Source organism: Antedon bifida, chromosome 11 (genome assembly GCF_963402885.1).
Source record: "Antedon bifida chromosome 11, ecAntBifi1.1, whole genome shotgun sequence".
Lineage (NCBI taxonomy): Eukaryota > Metazoa > Echinodermata > Crinoidea > Comatulida > Antedonidae > Antedon > Antedon bifida.
This window is the reverse complement of record NC_136236.1, coordinates 6,349,178-6,367,838: the sequence shown is the minus strand read 5'-3', so window position 1 is coordinate 6,367,838 and position 18,661 is coordinate 6,349,178. Positions and strand designations below refer to the sequence as shown.

The window sequence follows — 18,661 nt, the reverse complement described above, 5'->3', positions numbered from 1 at the left end:
AAAAGTGTATATACTCGAAAAAATAAATTGTTCTATTTATTGCAATAAATTACTGCTATTTCAAAACAAAACAACGGTAATATTTAATTTCATAAATAATTAATATTTCTGCAGTAATAATGCTACAGTAATATGCAAAGTTTCCCAAATATTCAGTCAAATTGATATATATTCATATGGAAGTAAGAGGTCTTGAACCGTGTTCATACCATTAATAACAGTGTATGTGACAGTGAGCATTTAACACCTTTAATTGAGGCTCCGGTGAACAAACGAAGCAGAAATCAATCGGTTATAGATTTTTGGCAATGTACGAATAATTTTCCCCCCTTTTTTCAGAAGTGTTGAGTAATACATACATATACTGCATTTTTTCTTCCAATTAGTGACCTGGTTTGGTTACTAACCAGAAGCATTAAAATAATTAGGTACAGTTAGGTTACCCTTTGCACAAATACCTTGGTTTTGTGACGGATAGAGGAAAAATGTATTGGAAACACATCAAACTCATCTCCAAGTAGCCCACTCAGATTCGTTGTTTTCATCGCTTTCCCTTTTAAAAATATATGATATAAATAATGTTTTCTTCCAATTAGCGACCTGGTTTGGTTACTAATTAGAAGCATTAACATAATTAGGTCTATTTAGGTTACCCTCATTTCAGTTCAATAAACATTTATTTTAAAATAGTCATTTTCTCATTACAAACAATATTATAACATAAATAAACAATAATCAACAATTTATATAAGACCATTTTAGGGATCAAAATTAAAACTCTATGATATAAATTGCCTTCAACAATGTATTTGTGTTTACTCTTAGATAAATTCCCTAATCCCCACTCAATTTCAACCCTTGTTCAAATTCAATTTCAATTATCATAGCCATAACACAAGAAAAAAAAATATATTACATATTCAATTAACACACTATCTTTCCAACATAACATACAATTTTCAGGGCCAAAATATTGGAACAACTTACCGAAATACATAACCGATCACTATCAATAAAACATTTCTCAGTTAAACTCAAAAGGCATCTATTATCCACATACAATCACTGAATCCTATAATATTAATTCAAATTTCATTGATATTTTCAATCGGTTTCATTTATATACTTTGTTTTTTTTGTTGATAAATTTGTTTATTTGCTTATTTTTTATTTTAGCCCTTCACAAGTTTAACTTTTTGGGTTTCGCCACTCTTGTACATATAAAAAGGAAAGAGAAACAAATGTTTTTTTAAATGAAATGAAAGGATGTCCGTGCCTATAGGCATCAATAATTATACAGTTAGTTTGCCTATAGCTAAAAGTGGTCTATATTAATTAAAGTAATGTTTTCACTTAAATCTAATATGTATATATATATTTGTTTTTTCACAGAGTGGTTGTTCACAAGAAGAAATACAGAATAAAATTAGTTCATATGAAACACAACATCATCATTTGTTGGCGTGTCTAGAAAATGCTACGGTAAGTCCATTTTTTTGATTCTTCAAACTTTTAATTATTTCTTTTAAAATTATTTCTGTTCATCAAACAACTAGCAAAAGAATTTACAAATGAAGACTTTTAATACACTTTCAAATTTGAGTTGAGTGGCCAATCAGTTAAAGTTGGTTTCACATTGAGGCCATATTGAGTCCGGCGCCCTGAGAAAAATATCGTCTAAAATGGGTTTAGAGGTAAAGCATTAGGATCACACCAAAATCGTAAGTTTCAAATTTGTAACTGATCCATGCTGAAAAGAACAGTGATTATGAGTTACCTCACTTGACAGATAACTGAATTCATGCTCAATGTGAAAGCATGCTCAACGCTTTTTGTCAAGGTGCCAGACCGAATCCGGGTGCGTTGTTAAAGCAGCTTAAGACAGGGGCGTCTCAGCCATAAAACCATGTGTAGCCATGTAGGCTTGAGTAGTTCAGGTGGATTTTCTCTTTAAGAAACTTTACTACTTTGAAGTTTATATTATAAAGAATGAATTGCAAAAAAAATACACAAAGAAGATAGGTGAGGTGGGGATGTTTTTATACAGAACAGAAATTAAACAACATGCGGCATTTTGAAATACTAGTGACGATAAAAGACCTGATATTGATAAATTTGTTCCAGCATTTGTCTTTATTCAGTATGAATATAAAACATCTTTACACGTGGCCTTACTAAATGTAAAAAAATATCTTGATAGGCATTATTTAACCTCTTGATAATATTCTTGACATTTTCACAAAATGAGATGTATGTAACTACTGTAACATGAGCCGTGGAAATATTTCAAAATTTGGGTCACTTTTGATGGTGCGTACCAACAAGCATAAGAAGTTCTTCATTTCGAGAAAGAAAATGTCAGTTTTTATGTGAAAGTTGTGAACCGACACGGTGAGTATGACGGTCACGTAATTAGCTCAGACTGTGATGGATGTCTGATGCTGAAATTCCTAGGTGTCGCTTCCCAGGGGAGATGCATGTTATTAGGTGGTATGAATGAAAGCGTTAATTGGTTGCAAAATCAATAAAATGAATAGTGATAATCGGGAGTCTGGATAGGAACAAACGGGGTTGTTACTCATGTTTCGCAAATGAATAGCTTCACGTTGAACGAGACACTTGTGCGTAGTGATAAATTATTTCAAACCTTACACGAATAATCACCTTAATGTATATTGTCACATGATATCAAATCATAATATGTTGCTTTTTTAATCTATTCAAACGTGGATTGAGTCTATATTGTACGTTGTGGTTGATGAGTTGGGATACGATTTAGTTAGTTAGTTAGTTAGTAAGTAAACATTGATCGTGATAAAGCAATTTTCACATCGCGCTTGGATTCGGTCCAGCGCCCTGAGGAAAATATCGCGAGCATTCACTTCCATTGTCAAGCTCACGCATTCATGCTCACTGTCGATTGGTCAAAAAAAAAAATCATACTATTTCAGCCACTAAATGGCTTCTTGATCCATCGCACTGAATTTGGAGTCCTAATTAGGTACATATCAAAATTGTACATAGTTGGTGTGAACGATCCTATGCTTTACCCTCAACCCATTTTCCACGATATTTTTCTGAGGGCGCCGAACCAAATCCTGGCGCGATGTGAAAGCTTAAGCCAGATATTGTGTTTGTACTGCAATGATACAGAAACTGGTTGTATTGTTACAGTTCCAATATGAAACCAAGTGTGCCTGTGTATGCATTGTTGTGGGGACGCTACTGCACTGTCGCAACTACTGAGAATACTTTTAGGGCTAGGTTCAGGTCACGGCAGTGCTAATAATTGGTTTAAATCTGAACTTAATCCTTAAGAGAATCTTAGTAGGTGCGAAAGTGCAGTAGGGCCATTGTGGGGTAGAATGACTTAGATGGGGAATATGATATAAGTGCATTCACATTTAACAGTGATTATAAATTTGGGAAAATTTGTTTTTTTTAAATCATGCGTTCATAAAAATGTCAGCATATGATTATTCGAATATGTAGTACATTCTATCATACACAAGTGCTTAAATATGTACATATTGTTGTTTAAATGGTTTGCATTTTAAATTGGTCCATACTTCTTTTTTTATTGTTCCATTCACTTTCCTCGTTTTATGTTGAAATTACCGAAGTACATATTCTAAATTAGGTTGACATTTTGTAAATACCCATGCTCTATTACAAGCTTCTTAAGACAATTGGCTGTGTCTGTGCCGCGACCGCTTTAGGCTTCGTTGAGTCTCAAATTAGCGGGCATTGGAAGAGTGCAGGTGTGACGTTGTACAGTAAGCGTACATACTCATGTTCATTGAAGCGTGTAAGCATATGGTCTAAATATATGTCAACATCAATAAGGCTCATTATAGACATTGATTCTGTGACAATGATGAGAACCTTGAGTTCAGTCAGTGTATTCAATAAAGATCTATATTTTATTTGATTAGGTCAATAGATATAATACGAATTGCCAAATTTCTAGCCATATATATGCCTTTTGCATTATTTATTTTATTTCTTTAAAGATGTATTGTCCTGAAAAAAAAAATTATTTTATTTATTTTTTCTTTAAAGGTGTATTGTCCTGAAAACAAAATTGTTCTTAATTTTTTTTTTAATATGTCATTTTCATTTCACATAATGGTTATTCACATTAACCAAAATTGGATCGAAGACACATTTATTTACCTGAAAAAACTTTAATTTAAAGAAAAAAATATTCAAATTGGATGCCAGCCAATGGGTTTTTAGTTCGATTTAACCATTTATTTTGTCATTTTATAAGTTAAAACATTTATTTTCGTTTTTTTTATATAGAAGTGAAATAATTTATTAAAACTACATAACCTATTGAAAGTCTCATTTAATTAATCTTCTTTTTTTTGTTTTTTTGGTGGGGGGGGGGGGGGGGGGGAGAAATACATCTTTAAACCTATTACAAATACAAATGTACTGATTTCTAAAGTGGTTCAGTGAATACAACATATAAAATATAAAAATATTAAAAAGGAAAATGAGATATAAACTATTTACAATCTTAAAGGAAATACTATATATGCTAGCCTATTTTTACTCTAAAAATATTCGCCCCATTCAATAAATAAGACGAATTCATTTTTGGTTTTATGATCATAATGCATTTAATTTTAATATACAACTCCATTAAATTAGATTACAAATTGTTTTGGAAGATAGATTCAGTTCACATTTATTTTATAGACACAGTTAAAATCTTAATTACCTAACAAACCTTTTTTATTTATCAATTTGCAAATTTGCTGTACACAAAAAAAAAAAGGACTATTAAGCAATCGTTAAATAGTATGTACTATTGCATGACATGTGACCCACAATTGTCCATTCAAATGACAGGATTTATTTTGGAGTTATATAAAAACTATTATTGGGTTGTTCCTATTATTAAATATATGGAAATGGCAAGCAGATTTCAATTTGGGTATGAGAATCATGCTTTTAAATAATGCCTTTTCAACGTTTATGTTTTAAAGAAAATAATAATAAATATTTATAATTAACAGTATTATTTCTATCTTTAACACTAGGGTAATTCATTATAAACTATAGAGGGCAGCATTCAATGTATGTATGTTAATTAACTACAATCCTGTCCCTATACAGGATCAATCAAGCTATTCTAAAATTTGTTATATACTCTAGCTTATCTTTTCACTGAATGATCAATCTTACTTTTAGTATATTTTGGCATGTATTCCTTGTCAAGAAAAGAAGAAATTCACAATAGGGCTTCTTCTTTCTAATTATAATAAATTTACATTATTGAGTTTACAGAAAATTGATTATTAAAAAAAAAAGAGAAATCTAAACAATTTTAAAATAAAATTAAAGAGCTATAGAATATTCTTTTTCCTTTCTTGGTCCTTTTAACAAGTTATTATTATATAATAAATAAAACTCTAAATTGCCCAGTGAATACATTTATTCATAACAGGTGAAGATGAGAAAATCTGTGTGAATGAGAAATCTTAGATTCGAACCAGGAATCTTCACAATATGGTTCAAATTCGATTGGATGTTATATCATACATTTGAGATATTTGCCAGACGTAATTATAACGTAAACCATAACGTACATCAACCTGTTCTGGTTTATGTGCTGTGGAGTCCGAGTATTTTTTTTCCCTTTTGTGGCTTGAAACCACAACTTTTATTCAACTTCATCAATTTCATTTTCACATGATTATCTTATCTTATCATTATTTTCTTTTTTCTACTTTTCTCTATATATGATTAAAATGAATTCAAAAATAATTTGTTTTGGAGTAGGCCTATTAAAGTGGAAACTAAATTAATATACTGAGTTTCAGAAAATTAATAATTTAAAAAAAGAATGGGAACCATAAGCCTAAAACTTATTTTAAATTTTTTTTAAAGTAAATAGCGCTATAGGATATTCTTGCTTTATAAGGTTTAAAATAAGAATATTCTTGGTCCCTTTGACATGTTTATATAATAAATAAAATATTTTTATTCTATCTTGAGCTTCTGTCCGTGATCGTGTGACAATAATATACACAGCAATAAATAAAGGTGTCATCATGTTATAATCATCAACGCTTTATTCAGAAATACCATTATTTTGTCTTATATCTGTTTTTGATTACTTTTATATCCACTATCACACTATGAACATTTTATCATATTTACCGTCAGGGATTGGTTGAAAGAGCACCACATGATTAATATTATAAATATTATATAAAAAAGTATTTACTATTTACTGTAAAATGACGTCAATGCAATATTAACCTGTAGAATGAGTCGCCTAAAACGTGTGTACTAAACTTGAGAGCCACCTTTTTATATGCCCTCGAAGAGTAAAATGTTCGCCCCAGTCAGTGACCTTCTAAAAGGAAGTCAAATTAAGACTGCTTTACTCCATGGTGTAATTACTATTTTTTTAAATAGAAAACCGTTTTTTGTCAGTAGTAAAAGAGGGAAAAACATAGAAACCAATTTTTTAAACCGCTTTTTTTAATGATTGAGAATGCAATCAAAGTGTATTTCAAACAGTTTTTTTTAAATGGGAAAACTGTCCTTTTTTCAGTAGTGCCATTTCCAGTGCCAGAGGAAAAAAGGAGTTTTCTGAAAATCGTTTTCAAACTCTGAAAACAGTTCAGGTTGATAAACTTTACTTTGTCAGTTGTGTTATTGGCACGCATTTGACTGGTTTCCGGATGAAAACAGAGAGAGTAAATTACAAAAATAAATTAAGAATTCGTTGTGGTTTCTTTCAATACAAAGTAAAAAACCTCTCTTAAATCACAGATTCAATGCCCTGATGCCTTAGTAACCATGGTTACAACAAGATATTTTTAATTACTAGCGTCATGGTAACTTTATTTCTTTATGTTACCCGCATTTGACACATCTGATTGAAAAGAATTCAATTTTGCTTATTGTTAGAAATGTAATCATAACCAGATTAGTACAAGCATCAATTTTTCAATACCCTGTACATTTTAATTCTTACTGGAAAAAAAGCTATTAAGAATGAATGTTTGTGAGTGGAATGGGGAGAAAGATTGACTATTCAACCATGATTCAACTTACAGTCCATCTTTCAATGAATACAAATATTATCTCTATTGCATGATTACACATCAGTCATTATTTGTTTTATAACGCCTTCAAATGTGAATGTTGATAGATAGACCCTATGCAACGGCACTATCATATCATATCATATCATTTATTTTGCCAATATATAGTACAGTACAAAGTAAGACACAAAAAAAACATTACAAATGTAAATCAATGAAGCCAGATTACCTAAAAGTTATAAATAAAAATAACCGTCGAGAGAAGCAGAATTCACAGAGCCTCGTGTTGCATAACTTAATTGTCAGGGATGGATCTAATGCATAGCATGTAATATAATGTAACCAGCAATCAAATGTATGAGCATTATAAAACATTGTATTAATAACATATCTGTGGTGCAGAATGACAAATAGAAAGAAGCAGCATAAAATAATTTTAGTAGCCTACTTACAAAATTGCTTCATTGTTTTACAACCCAAGGGGCTACCTTTGGGCGATTTGTATATAATTATTGTAATTACGAACAGAATGAAATAGTCCGTAGTATTGTATATATTGTAAATTGGTAGTTTATTATAACATGTTGATGGGCTTAGCTCGTTTCACAAAGATTTACACAATGTTTTTCAATTTATCTTTGTTGCAATTTTTGGTGTGGTATGTAATCAATGACATTTAGAAAACTATAGACCTCAATTAAAATTGGTTCATTTATGTAGCCTGAACTATTTTAATGATGAACAAAAGCAACTCCAGATATTGGAGAAGGGGTCTACCTTCAATAATATCCTGGCTCTTAAAAAAAACATTTTGAGTAGGCCTAGAAAAGTATTGTTTTCCAAATTGTTGTGTGTTGTGTGGTGGACTCATTCATCATATCGAGATGGACAATTACATCAATGCAAAAGGACTTCCATTTTGTGTTGTTTTTTTTTTGTAAACAAAATAATTTTTATTGCATTTAATATTGAGTTTTCAATTTCAGCATTGGTCAAGTCCAGCAATATTTACTGCACCAATTATGCCATTACTGCAGTAGAATATATATTAAATCAAAGGACAACAAATTGCAGCAACAAATTTTGTTTCTGTTTTTCATTTTTGTGATAATAACTTATTATGTTTATGTAAAACTGTATATTTTTTCAAAATTGTGAGTTTTCAGTTTTGTAAGTTATAGCTTAACCTGACATTTTTATTCAATGAATAATATACAGTATGCGTTGTTTATAGTATTTTCACTGATTATGCAAATTACACCCTTATTTGCATACTACTCAGTTTGCAATTTGACATATTGTTCCATTTTCTGTATAAATAATTATATTAAAATTAATAGTCTCATCGACTTTTGACAGTAATTATGAATAAGAAAATGAAATCATATTATGTTTTAATCAATGTAATTTCTTCTTTAAATTAAATTAAATTTATATCATGATGAAATAAGTATGTTTGTTCTTTCAAAAAAGTATATTACGAAGGTTGTATGAATCAACTTCATCGGTACTCCATTTTGTTTTTTATCTCTTCTTAAAAGTGATTTTGTTTCGTTCCTAGCTTACCTGGATAAACAGACAATAGTCCTTTCTCCAAAGGGAATTTAGGTTGACCCCTATCGGATAATGGTGTCATCTTCATCTGTTACTCTATTTTCTTTAGTATCTCTTCTCAAAGTGATTTTGTTTCAATGGACCTTTTAAAAGACCAGTCAATATCGTGCCTAGCTTTTTTTTTTTCTTCCTATGCCAGCCTTTAGCATTTCATATAATTTTTAGATACTTATTTTAACATGGCTAGTAGTTAAACAAATTGGCTTCAGATCCGGATATATGTACCAACATTAAGAAAATTACAACATTTGCACTTAAAAAAAATCATTGTCTATCGAATACATCTTCTAAGGGTCATTTGTTCTAGAGCACGGTACAGTGTAGAGTGAAACTATATTGATGCAAACAAACCAACTAAACGTGTTACTTTTTACAAGGTGAAATGGAATGATTGAGTTTTACATTTTTTAAAGGGGAAGAGATAAAAACTGTCCAGTAATAACTTGTTGAGATTAAGCATAAGAATTACATTTATGGCAATCTGGATTCAAATTTAGACTCTTTACACATCAATGTAATTTACGGGCAAATACTGTGATTAAAAAAAATGGTTGACATATAACAAAAGAATTACATACCTGTGAAAAAACCTAATTTTAGCAACAGCTTATATGTTCCTTTGGTTGATAAATTAAAAACTAAAATCACTTTTCAATGTGACAGCCCACCGTTCTTTTAAACCATGGTTTAAATGATGGGGTTAAAAAATATAAAACAAAATGTAGTTTACTAATTTTTATGTATGGGTGTATAAACCATTAGAGTTGATCATATTCATTAAGTGATGTGTCCAAATATGGTAGTGATATGCCCAAATATGGTAATGATATGACATCATCATGGGCACATCACATTTTTTTTGTCACATAAAGTTTGATAGTGTAGACAGAGCTTTAGTTATGTTAATTCTTATAGTGTTAAACTCTCTGATAATGTAATGTGACAAAAAAATTACAAAAGTGAATTTAATATCCAACATACTTTTTTAAATGTTTTCAATATATAAATAATAATGTATCAAATTTGTGCTATTGTTAACTAATACTTAATAAGTTCACAGTTAATAATCACTGTAAACAACATTAGCATTAGTATCACTTTATATCACATGACAGAAAACCTCTTTATAGTCATAATGATACGCATTTCTAACTGGACAGTCGTGACTAAGTCAATCCGGACCAGCATATGGCGTAATAGGTTTGACCTGAAAAGCGTTTGACCCTTACAAAATTATGCATAATAAGAGTAATTGAGATAGTTTGAAATAATAATTTATATATCTATCATTGAATTTCTGTCTGGTGTACCAGTATCTGTACATAACAATAAAAATAGAAAATGAATAATGAGGGTAAGTATGTGTGACCTATTTTGCGTTGTACATATATTTTTTCTCCATGAAATACAGTTACATAAGATATATTATTCTAGTTTGATCATGTTACACATCTTCATTAATTATTTGGGTTTTCTATATTATTACAAGAGGGACAGTACCCTAAAACCTTGAAAAGTTGCCCAATTTCAAGATAGTATGGGCTTCTTTTCAAGATAGTATGGGCTTCTTTTCAAGATAGTATGGGCTTCTTTTCAAGATAGTATGAGCTTCTTTTTAAGACTGTATTTGAATGTCAAATGGATAGAAATATATGTTTGTTGGCTGTACATACTCTTCCTACCGAACACATCGATACACATGAAGTATATCGAAATGACTGCATTGTATTGGACAGTTTTTTTTTATGACATTTGAATATTTCCGCCATCTTGGGTCAAACATAGCGGCCAAAATTGCACTTAAATTTCCCCACCTGGTCCATTTGTTTGTTATTTTTTGCATATAAACCATAAACTCCCACGAAACCCAGATTTCTTCCAAGATTCCACAGTCTTTTTCCAGACATTTTGGTCTTACTTGATTATAGTATCAATGTTCAAGTTTATCTAATCAATGGATGTATGTGTTTACAGTATATCAACACATGGTTGATCTGTAACGTGCCGGACCGATTTTGGCGTGGAAACAGCCACCAAAATTGGTCCGGCCTTTAAAATGGTTTATTTATTCTTAAAAATGTCATATGAAGTCTGAATAAAAATCTAAATGATTGATGTAAACTATGCTTAAAGTAAATATACTAAGTATTACCATACAAACGAAAGCGGATTTTGGCCTTTCACTCTTGGCACGTGCACATACAATATTTTTATAATACAATATTACTTTAAAGTGATTACAATATAATTTCAATTAATTTACAAAAGTTGTTCATGTAATTCCAACTGATCTCTATCGTTAAATGATTATTATTGTTTTTTTTTTCAGAATCGTGAATTTGTAGAAACAGAATATACGTACAATGGCATTCCGTTTGCACGTACGTTGACGCCTCAACATGATACACCACATTCGCTGTCAAATAGTCCAACAGATAATACTACACAAGAATTCCAAGGAAATACGATATGTTGCAATCGTTCAGGTAAACGTTACATGCAAGCAAACACGGAAGACGGCACGGAACTGAACGAAATCCATATCCGGCAGCCGAACAGGACAAGAGCGGATCTGAACACAAACAATCCGAGGGGTAATTGTACACCAATGGTGACAACGACAATTGTGACTCTAAGCACGCCAACATCCCCGTTAGATTCAGACTCTATCCATTCCCGTCACTCTGCGTATTCTACGCATTCAGCACATAGTTCAAACTCGGAGGGCGATGCATATGATAACAGCTGTATTATGCGAGTTTCGGCCTTATAGCAGCTGTTTATAAGTAACCTGATTTATGCAAAGTGGACTCAAGTCACGTAACATTATGCTTGCCAATTAAACTTCCATGCCTTTCGTACATAGATTTTCACCCTCAGTTTCGCCAGTGGTAAGACGAGATAGAGATACTGCCCCCAGGCATTAGGCACGTGACAATTACGCGTGTTGTTTATTTGTGAGCGTGAAAAGTTGTTCTTCCATTTAATTGTGTGTTCATTTCGATTCGTGGTATTCAAAAGGCAAACATTCTGAACAAAGCTCGTACATCTTGATAGCGCAACCGTTATAGTGTAGTGTGTTTCTACACAAAGTTATTAACAAGAAATATTAACAGGAAGATACAGTCAGATGGGCTCAACCAACAAGCTCAAAATATGTCATTTTTTTCAATTGTGTTTTAACAATATTATAATAATGCGTTTTTCTTTCTTTTTTTAATGGTTTTTTTATGCTTTTGCTGTTTTGTATGTCCAAACTTGCTTTCAAATAACTATTAGTCGATGTAGAATTAAAAAAATCTTTTTTTTAATGTGAATCATAGTTTTAAAAATACAATTGCAAGTAAAAAAGTTTTCTGTAGTTGTAATAACAAGATAAAAAATTACTTGTATCTCTATAAAAATATATGTTCAATTGGTACACGTGTATATCAAATTCTGATTGGTTGAAATTAAATCGCATAATTACAGTTTTCCACTAGTTAAATCACGCGTTACATCGCGATAACAATTGAATACTGGACCAGTTAACTACTTTATTGCAACTTGTAACTTTTCTATTTATTTTTTTTTCTGTATTTATTGAACATTCTTCGTCGGATGATGGTGTACGCGTTCTATCTTTGGTTACCCGTGAACGAACTTTGCAATATGTTTACGTGCAAAAGTTATATATTGTCTATCTTATATTTGACATTTTTTTATCTATATATATATATATATTTAACGTATATTTTATTATTTCTATTTATGTGTGTACATATACAAATATATTATATAATTTTCTATATACTATAATATATTGTATATGTATACAACTCGTTCATCTTTCACACTGTTCAGTACAAAAAAACTTATTTGTTGTTAATTTATTATTTTATTCTTAATTGTGTACTTGTCCTTTAGCATGCAAGTCTCGACATTGGGGTTAATATAACATTTATAAAGTGTGTTTGAAATGGGGTTTTTGATTTATATTTTACATTCGTCTTATAAATATAAAGCAAACTAAGTCATTTTATATTGTACATAAAATAGGGTTAAGTCTATAGCTGTTGCCAATATGGGTATTTGTTTATGATAGTAAGATATTAGCAATTTTGTTTTTTCATTCATTAGCGTAGTATATACAAGTCTGCTGCGTGTGTGTACATTTAGCTTTGCTACTAAACTCGCATGAATGATTTTCTATCTGTATGATTTAGTTTCAGTTTTTGCATTTTGTAAAAAAAAAAAGGAAATTCAATGAAAATACATTCTCTTCAAATAGTATGTAGAATCGATGGTGTTGGGTGGGGGAGATTTATTATTTATTTTTAAGAATGAATGAAAAGCCATGACAATTATATTAAATAAATATTTATATTTTATATTCTACCAAATATGGTCTCTATGCATTTATGGCTATTGCAACATTAACTGAGAAAATTCCTAAGTGATTATGTCAAAATCATTCTACTGCATTTACCGCAGTAACTACATAATTTTATTTCAATATGATATAAGGTTGTTCAAACAAACTTTAAAAATGTATTGTCTCTCTGAAAAAATAATTATTTTAAAATTTTTTTGTTGAACATGCCATTTTAATTTCACATAATAATTATCCACTCTGACCAAAATTAGATCGAAAAAAAAAAATTATTTACCTGAAAAAAACTGTAATTTAAAGCAAAAAATAGTCAAATTGACTGCCAGCCAATGGAATTGGTTGAATTTAACCATTTATTTTGTCATTTTATAAAGGAAAACATAATTTTTTTCTATTTTTTTTTCTACGGAAGTGATTAACTTCATTAATACTACAAAATAACCTATTCAAAGTCTGATTTAATTAATCTTAATTGTTCATGTTTTTGGGGGACAATACATCTTTAAATAAATAGTGTGTGTATGATTAGAAAACACTTGCTAAATAATTTCATAACCTGGTTTAATGAGTAAACAAATTGTAGTTACTGCAGTAACTGCAGCAACTGCAGTAGAATAATGTTGACATGGTACCTACTAGGGCTTTATTCAATACTCATGTTAACATTCTTGTTGAAAAGCTACTGTATATCATTATAATATCATATTAAATGTGGCTTAGCTAAATTTACTTACATGAAGCAGTCATATGTATAGATATTATATTATTGACTAATCTATTAATATATGATAATCATATTTTTACCCAAATGTTAAATTATACCTATTGATACTACAAAAATTGTAAATAAATCTGCATATGTTGTATATTATGATAAATAATTAACATAATTTGTATAGTTTTACATTCATAAATGGCAAAAAAAAAATTGTATTTTACATATTTTCCGAAAGGATTTCTTCGAGCTGATAAAGTCAACATTTGTATATACTGTAGGTTATTCTCAAAGAAACACTGTTTATCATATCCGCCATATCATATTCCACATGACCACACTAAAATCCTTAGAAATTACTAACCAAAAATAACTGAAGACTAGATTGCACTTAAATTTGAATTTGGTTAAATTTAAATGCATTCCAATATTATGATCTTCAACTTTTGCAATGTTTAATATAATAAAAGATATAATATAATAGTAATAATGATGATAATAATTATATTTAAAGCATTTTCTGTTTTTTTTTTCCTTTCTCCTATCTAACCATTTTGATACAAGTTCATATGTTGCTTTTCAGATTGTGTTATTGGTCTTATATTCTTTATTAAACTATCTTTTGTACTGTAAATAACTCTATGGACATAGAAAATAATATGTAAAGAAGAATATTAATATAATGATAGGATAATATTTGTAGGAGATTAGTGTAGAATTAGTCGCTTGTTTGAGTTTTTGTTAATGCAATTATTTTTAATTTAATGATATTCATCCAATTCTGTGGGCTGTGGATAGATTTAATCAGTAATGTGTTTGTTTTTGTGTTGTTTATTTTGTAGGTGAGAATTCATGCAGCACTATATATTTCAAATTTAACAAGATCATTCAAACAACAGACAATCTACGCAGCACTTTAACATCATTCAAACAAAAGACATAATAATATTTGCATAATATTGTAGACCACTTGTTGATCTCCCCAACACCAGCGATTCTCATAACTTAACTATCTCAATCCATCTGGGAATCTCTGTTCAGTCCATAGATAATCTATACATTATTTGCATAATATTTTAGACCACCTGTTGATCTCTCCAACACATGCTCATAACTCATCACTATCAACCTGCAAAACTCTGTTCATTTGCATATTTAAATAAAGTATATATAATCAGGGAATCTTATTTTAACATTGATATTCAGATATGGGTATTTCATCATCTAGATATTACCATAACCTTAGAAACGTCCACCTTGTAATTTGCATATTTCAGGTAGTTCATTTAAAGTACTAAACTTTATCTCTTCATTCTTTTCATATTTTTGTTTAAATATTGTTATCAATCAATTCATTTTTCTTACTGACTAAAATAGTTTTAAATGAGAATTATCGTCTGCAGTTTCCAATGTATAAGTGTGTCCAAAGTTAATTTCTTTCCAAAAATATTTGTTTTTATCATTATCATTATGGATTAGTTTTTAATACACCTACAGAATGAAATGTGAAAATAAAAGGCCATGGCTAACAGATTTTTTTCTACATAAAACAAATGAAATTAGAAATATTTTCATTCTAGGACTATATAGAATAACTAATTTGTACTGCTTTGAAGAAAGTAATGTTTTAAAAAAATCTAATTTGATGACGTAGTGATCAATAAGAATAACAAAATTGGAAACGATTTTATTGTTTTGTACTGATCAAGGTATCATTTGATCATATTTGCAAAACTCTTATTTTCATCGAAGAATTTCCACATTCTATTTTCTTTTGTTTTCTTGAGGAAACATGAACATGTATCTCTGTATCAACATTTTTTATCGTGAACATGAACAGACCTTTATTTCTGTAATATTTTTTAAAAATCACTAAAAGATAATTGTACAAATAGAACGTGGACATACGAGAGAAAAAACCTTAAGTAATTATTTTATTCTTTGAATAATTATTTTGCTTTTAAACATATGGAAATTCTGTTGCTGAATATAGCTGGAGGTAGTTTAAAATATTGTATATTCCAATTACTAATTAATTTCATTTCCAATATCATTTCCATAAAATTATCAGTTGATATTGATTAATTACAAATAAATTAGTTAAATAATGATTTTATAATTACGTAAGTGAACAAATTAATATTTATTTAGAGGGTAGTGCTTGGTTCGCCCTTTTAAAATAGAGATTTAAAATTAAGAGATTTGTAATTGTGGGATCTTTTGATAGCTTAACAAATATATATTCCTGAAGATGTAGGCCAATTGTCTCTCAAAAACCTAAACAAACCAGAAAAAAACCTAAACATATTTTGCAAAGACAAAAAAAAAATCACAATTTTTGCCCTTTTTTCAGGTAAATAATGTTTTTCGATCCAATTTTTGGTCAAATTGAATATTATGTGACATTAAAATGACATATTCAACAAAAAAATTGTTAAAATTATTTTTTCAGGGGACGATATGTCTTTAAAAAATCCTTATCAATTTTACTCTTTTACATATGGTATTGATACGTCACCTATATAAACCTTTACGAGTCTTAGTAGAGTATGATCGAAAGATTAGATCTTTCTATTATCTTCTTGAGTTACTCGAGAATGAGTACAGCCAATTAGACTTGCATTTACACTGATCATCTCATTGTTTACTCTTATTGTCGTGACCGCTATCGTTATGTTAGTTTTTTGTATGGATGGATTACCGGTGCGAACTCAATCACTGGATGGACGTGGATAAATGTTATGGATGTTAATTAAAAGAAGTCCATCGGTCAAGTTGTTGTCAGTAGAAAAATTGACAAGTACATGTTTAGCTTAGTTACCATTCAGTTATTTATAGCATTTATTTTTTATTCGTGGCCGATGTACAACATACAGGAATGGGAATAGGTGAAAATATAAACATATTTAAATTACTATTATAAACTTTGGTCGAAGTCTAGCCTGGGAGTTAAAGCCCATGTATAAGACTACACTGTTGTCCTATGCTAAAAAAAAGAAAACTTTCTTTTTGAAGGAATGGTAATACCAATGTGGCATAAAAGCTATGAGCGCTCACTGGCTAAACCCAAGGATACCGGAGCTTACGACCGTCTCTAAGAAATGGCCCTTAGGAAATGACAGATATTCAAATATTTAAAAAAAAGGCTGTAAAAAGGCCAAGGTGTTGGAGAGCCAATTAGGGTCCTTAAGCTTCAGGCCTCTGTGTTACATCACTGATAGTAATATCAAAGTCAGCTCAATTCACTATGAACACTCTCATCTACAAAATATTTTTAATGTGAACACATACATACAGAAAACAACCCTAATTCATTCATGTTTCAGTGTATATCCATGGCTTTAACTAACACTGTACTACATTATTTTAATGATCTAATAATTTATCTTCAATATGTTTCTCATTTCATTCATGTTTTTTAGTTTCTTTGAATTTTAAATTCAAAATCTTTTTGTAACAGATTTGGATGATATATCATTAAATTAATTGTAAATTAAAAAATATAGTTTTTGTTGTAGTTAGAATTTGAAAATAAAAATATAAAAAATGTATGAATAAAAAATTCAACTTTGTTCATTTTGAACTGAGTGTATACTCCAACTTGCATAATATTTGCATAACATTTGCATAATAGCTCTGGCTCAGTAGTAAACAATTCTCAATATCACAGTTGATAGTTGATACATTATTTAATGGCCGTTGATGTGAGTTATATTCTTTTTATTCTTCTACCCCTATATCGATAAATGCTTTGGTCTACCTGTGTAAATAATAACAAGTTTTTTATGTATAAAGGTCTAAGAGCCATATTGGTTGTGTAAAGAATATAAAAAAAAGAATATTATGTAAAAATTTATGCATTTTATCTTTTGGGGGTACTTTGATTCTGGTTATCCATTTCTTTTAACCCACTAATATTAACCATTTGTATACTGCTATGTTCTATAAGTTATACCTATGCCATATATGTACATGCCATATGTCATATGTAAACATATGCCATATATGTTCCATCTATCATGATGCTGTATATCTATTACATATGTCCTGTGTCTACTGTGTATCATACATCCATGCCATATATATATGCCATATATGTCATATGTCACCTATGTAAACATATGCCATATATGTCATATGTCACCTATGTAAACATATGCCATATAATGTATCTTTATAATACATCTACGCCATATATATGCCATATGTTGTATGTAAACATATGCCATATATGTGCCATCTATCATGATGTATATATATTACATATGGCATTTATCTGTATCATACATCCATACCATATATATGCCATATATGTACATGCCATAATGTCACCTATGTAAAAATATGTCATATATGTCATATATCACCTATGTAAACATATGCCATATATGTATCTATATCATACATCTATGCCATATGTCATATGTAAATATGCCATATATGTACCATCTATCATGATGCTGTATACATATGGCATTTATCTGTATCATACATCCATGCCATATATGTACATGCCATATGTCACATATGTGAACATATGCCTTATATGTGCCATATGTCACCTATGTAAACATATTTCATATATGTGCCATCTATCATGATGCTGTATATATATTACATATGGCATTTATCTGTATCATACATCCATGCCATATATGTACATGCCATATGTCACCTATGTAAACATATGCCTTATATGTGCCATATGTCACCTATGTAAACATATGCCATATATGTGCCATCTATCATGATGCTGTATATATTACAAATGTCATTTATCTGTATCATACATCCATGCCATATATGTACATGCCATATGTCACTTATGTAAACATGCCATATATGTTTCATCATCTATCATAATGATGTATATATCTTACATATGGAATG

General features: G+C 29.8%; 1 protein-coding gene and 1 long non-coding RNA gene across 2 annotated transcripts in view; one reads left to right on the top strand and one right to left on the bottom strand.

Moving 5' to 3' along the window:
- Positions 1 to 13,299, top strand: part of LOC144856442 (potassium voltage-gated channel protein Shal-like) — an 82,593-nt gene extending 69,294 nt beyond the window's left edge. The window contains exons 4-5 of the mRNA XM_078714455.1: positions 1,393 to 1,482; positions 11,014 to 13,299. Of these exons, the coding sequence (XP_078570581.1) occupies positions 1,393 to 1,482; positions 11,014 to 11,457 (534 nt within the window). The 3' untranslated portion in view covers positions 11,458 to 13,299. The remainder of the gene's footprint in view (positions 1 to 1,392; positions 1,483 to 11,013) is intronic.
- A 4,459-nt stretch (positions 13,300 to 17,758) lies between these two features.
- Positions 17,759 to 18,160, bottom strand: LOC144856497 (uncharacterized). Its single transcript, XR_013614928.1, has 3 exons — positions 18,104 to 18,160; positions 17,841 to 17,915; positions 17,759 to 17,785 (listed from the first exon to the last, which is right to left on the bottom strand). It is a non-coding gene; the product is annotated as an uncharacterized LOC144856497 (long non-coding RNA).
- Positions 18,161 to 18,661: the final 501 nt, after the last annotated feature.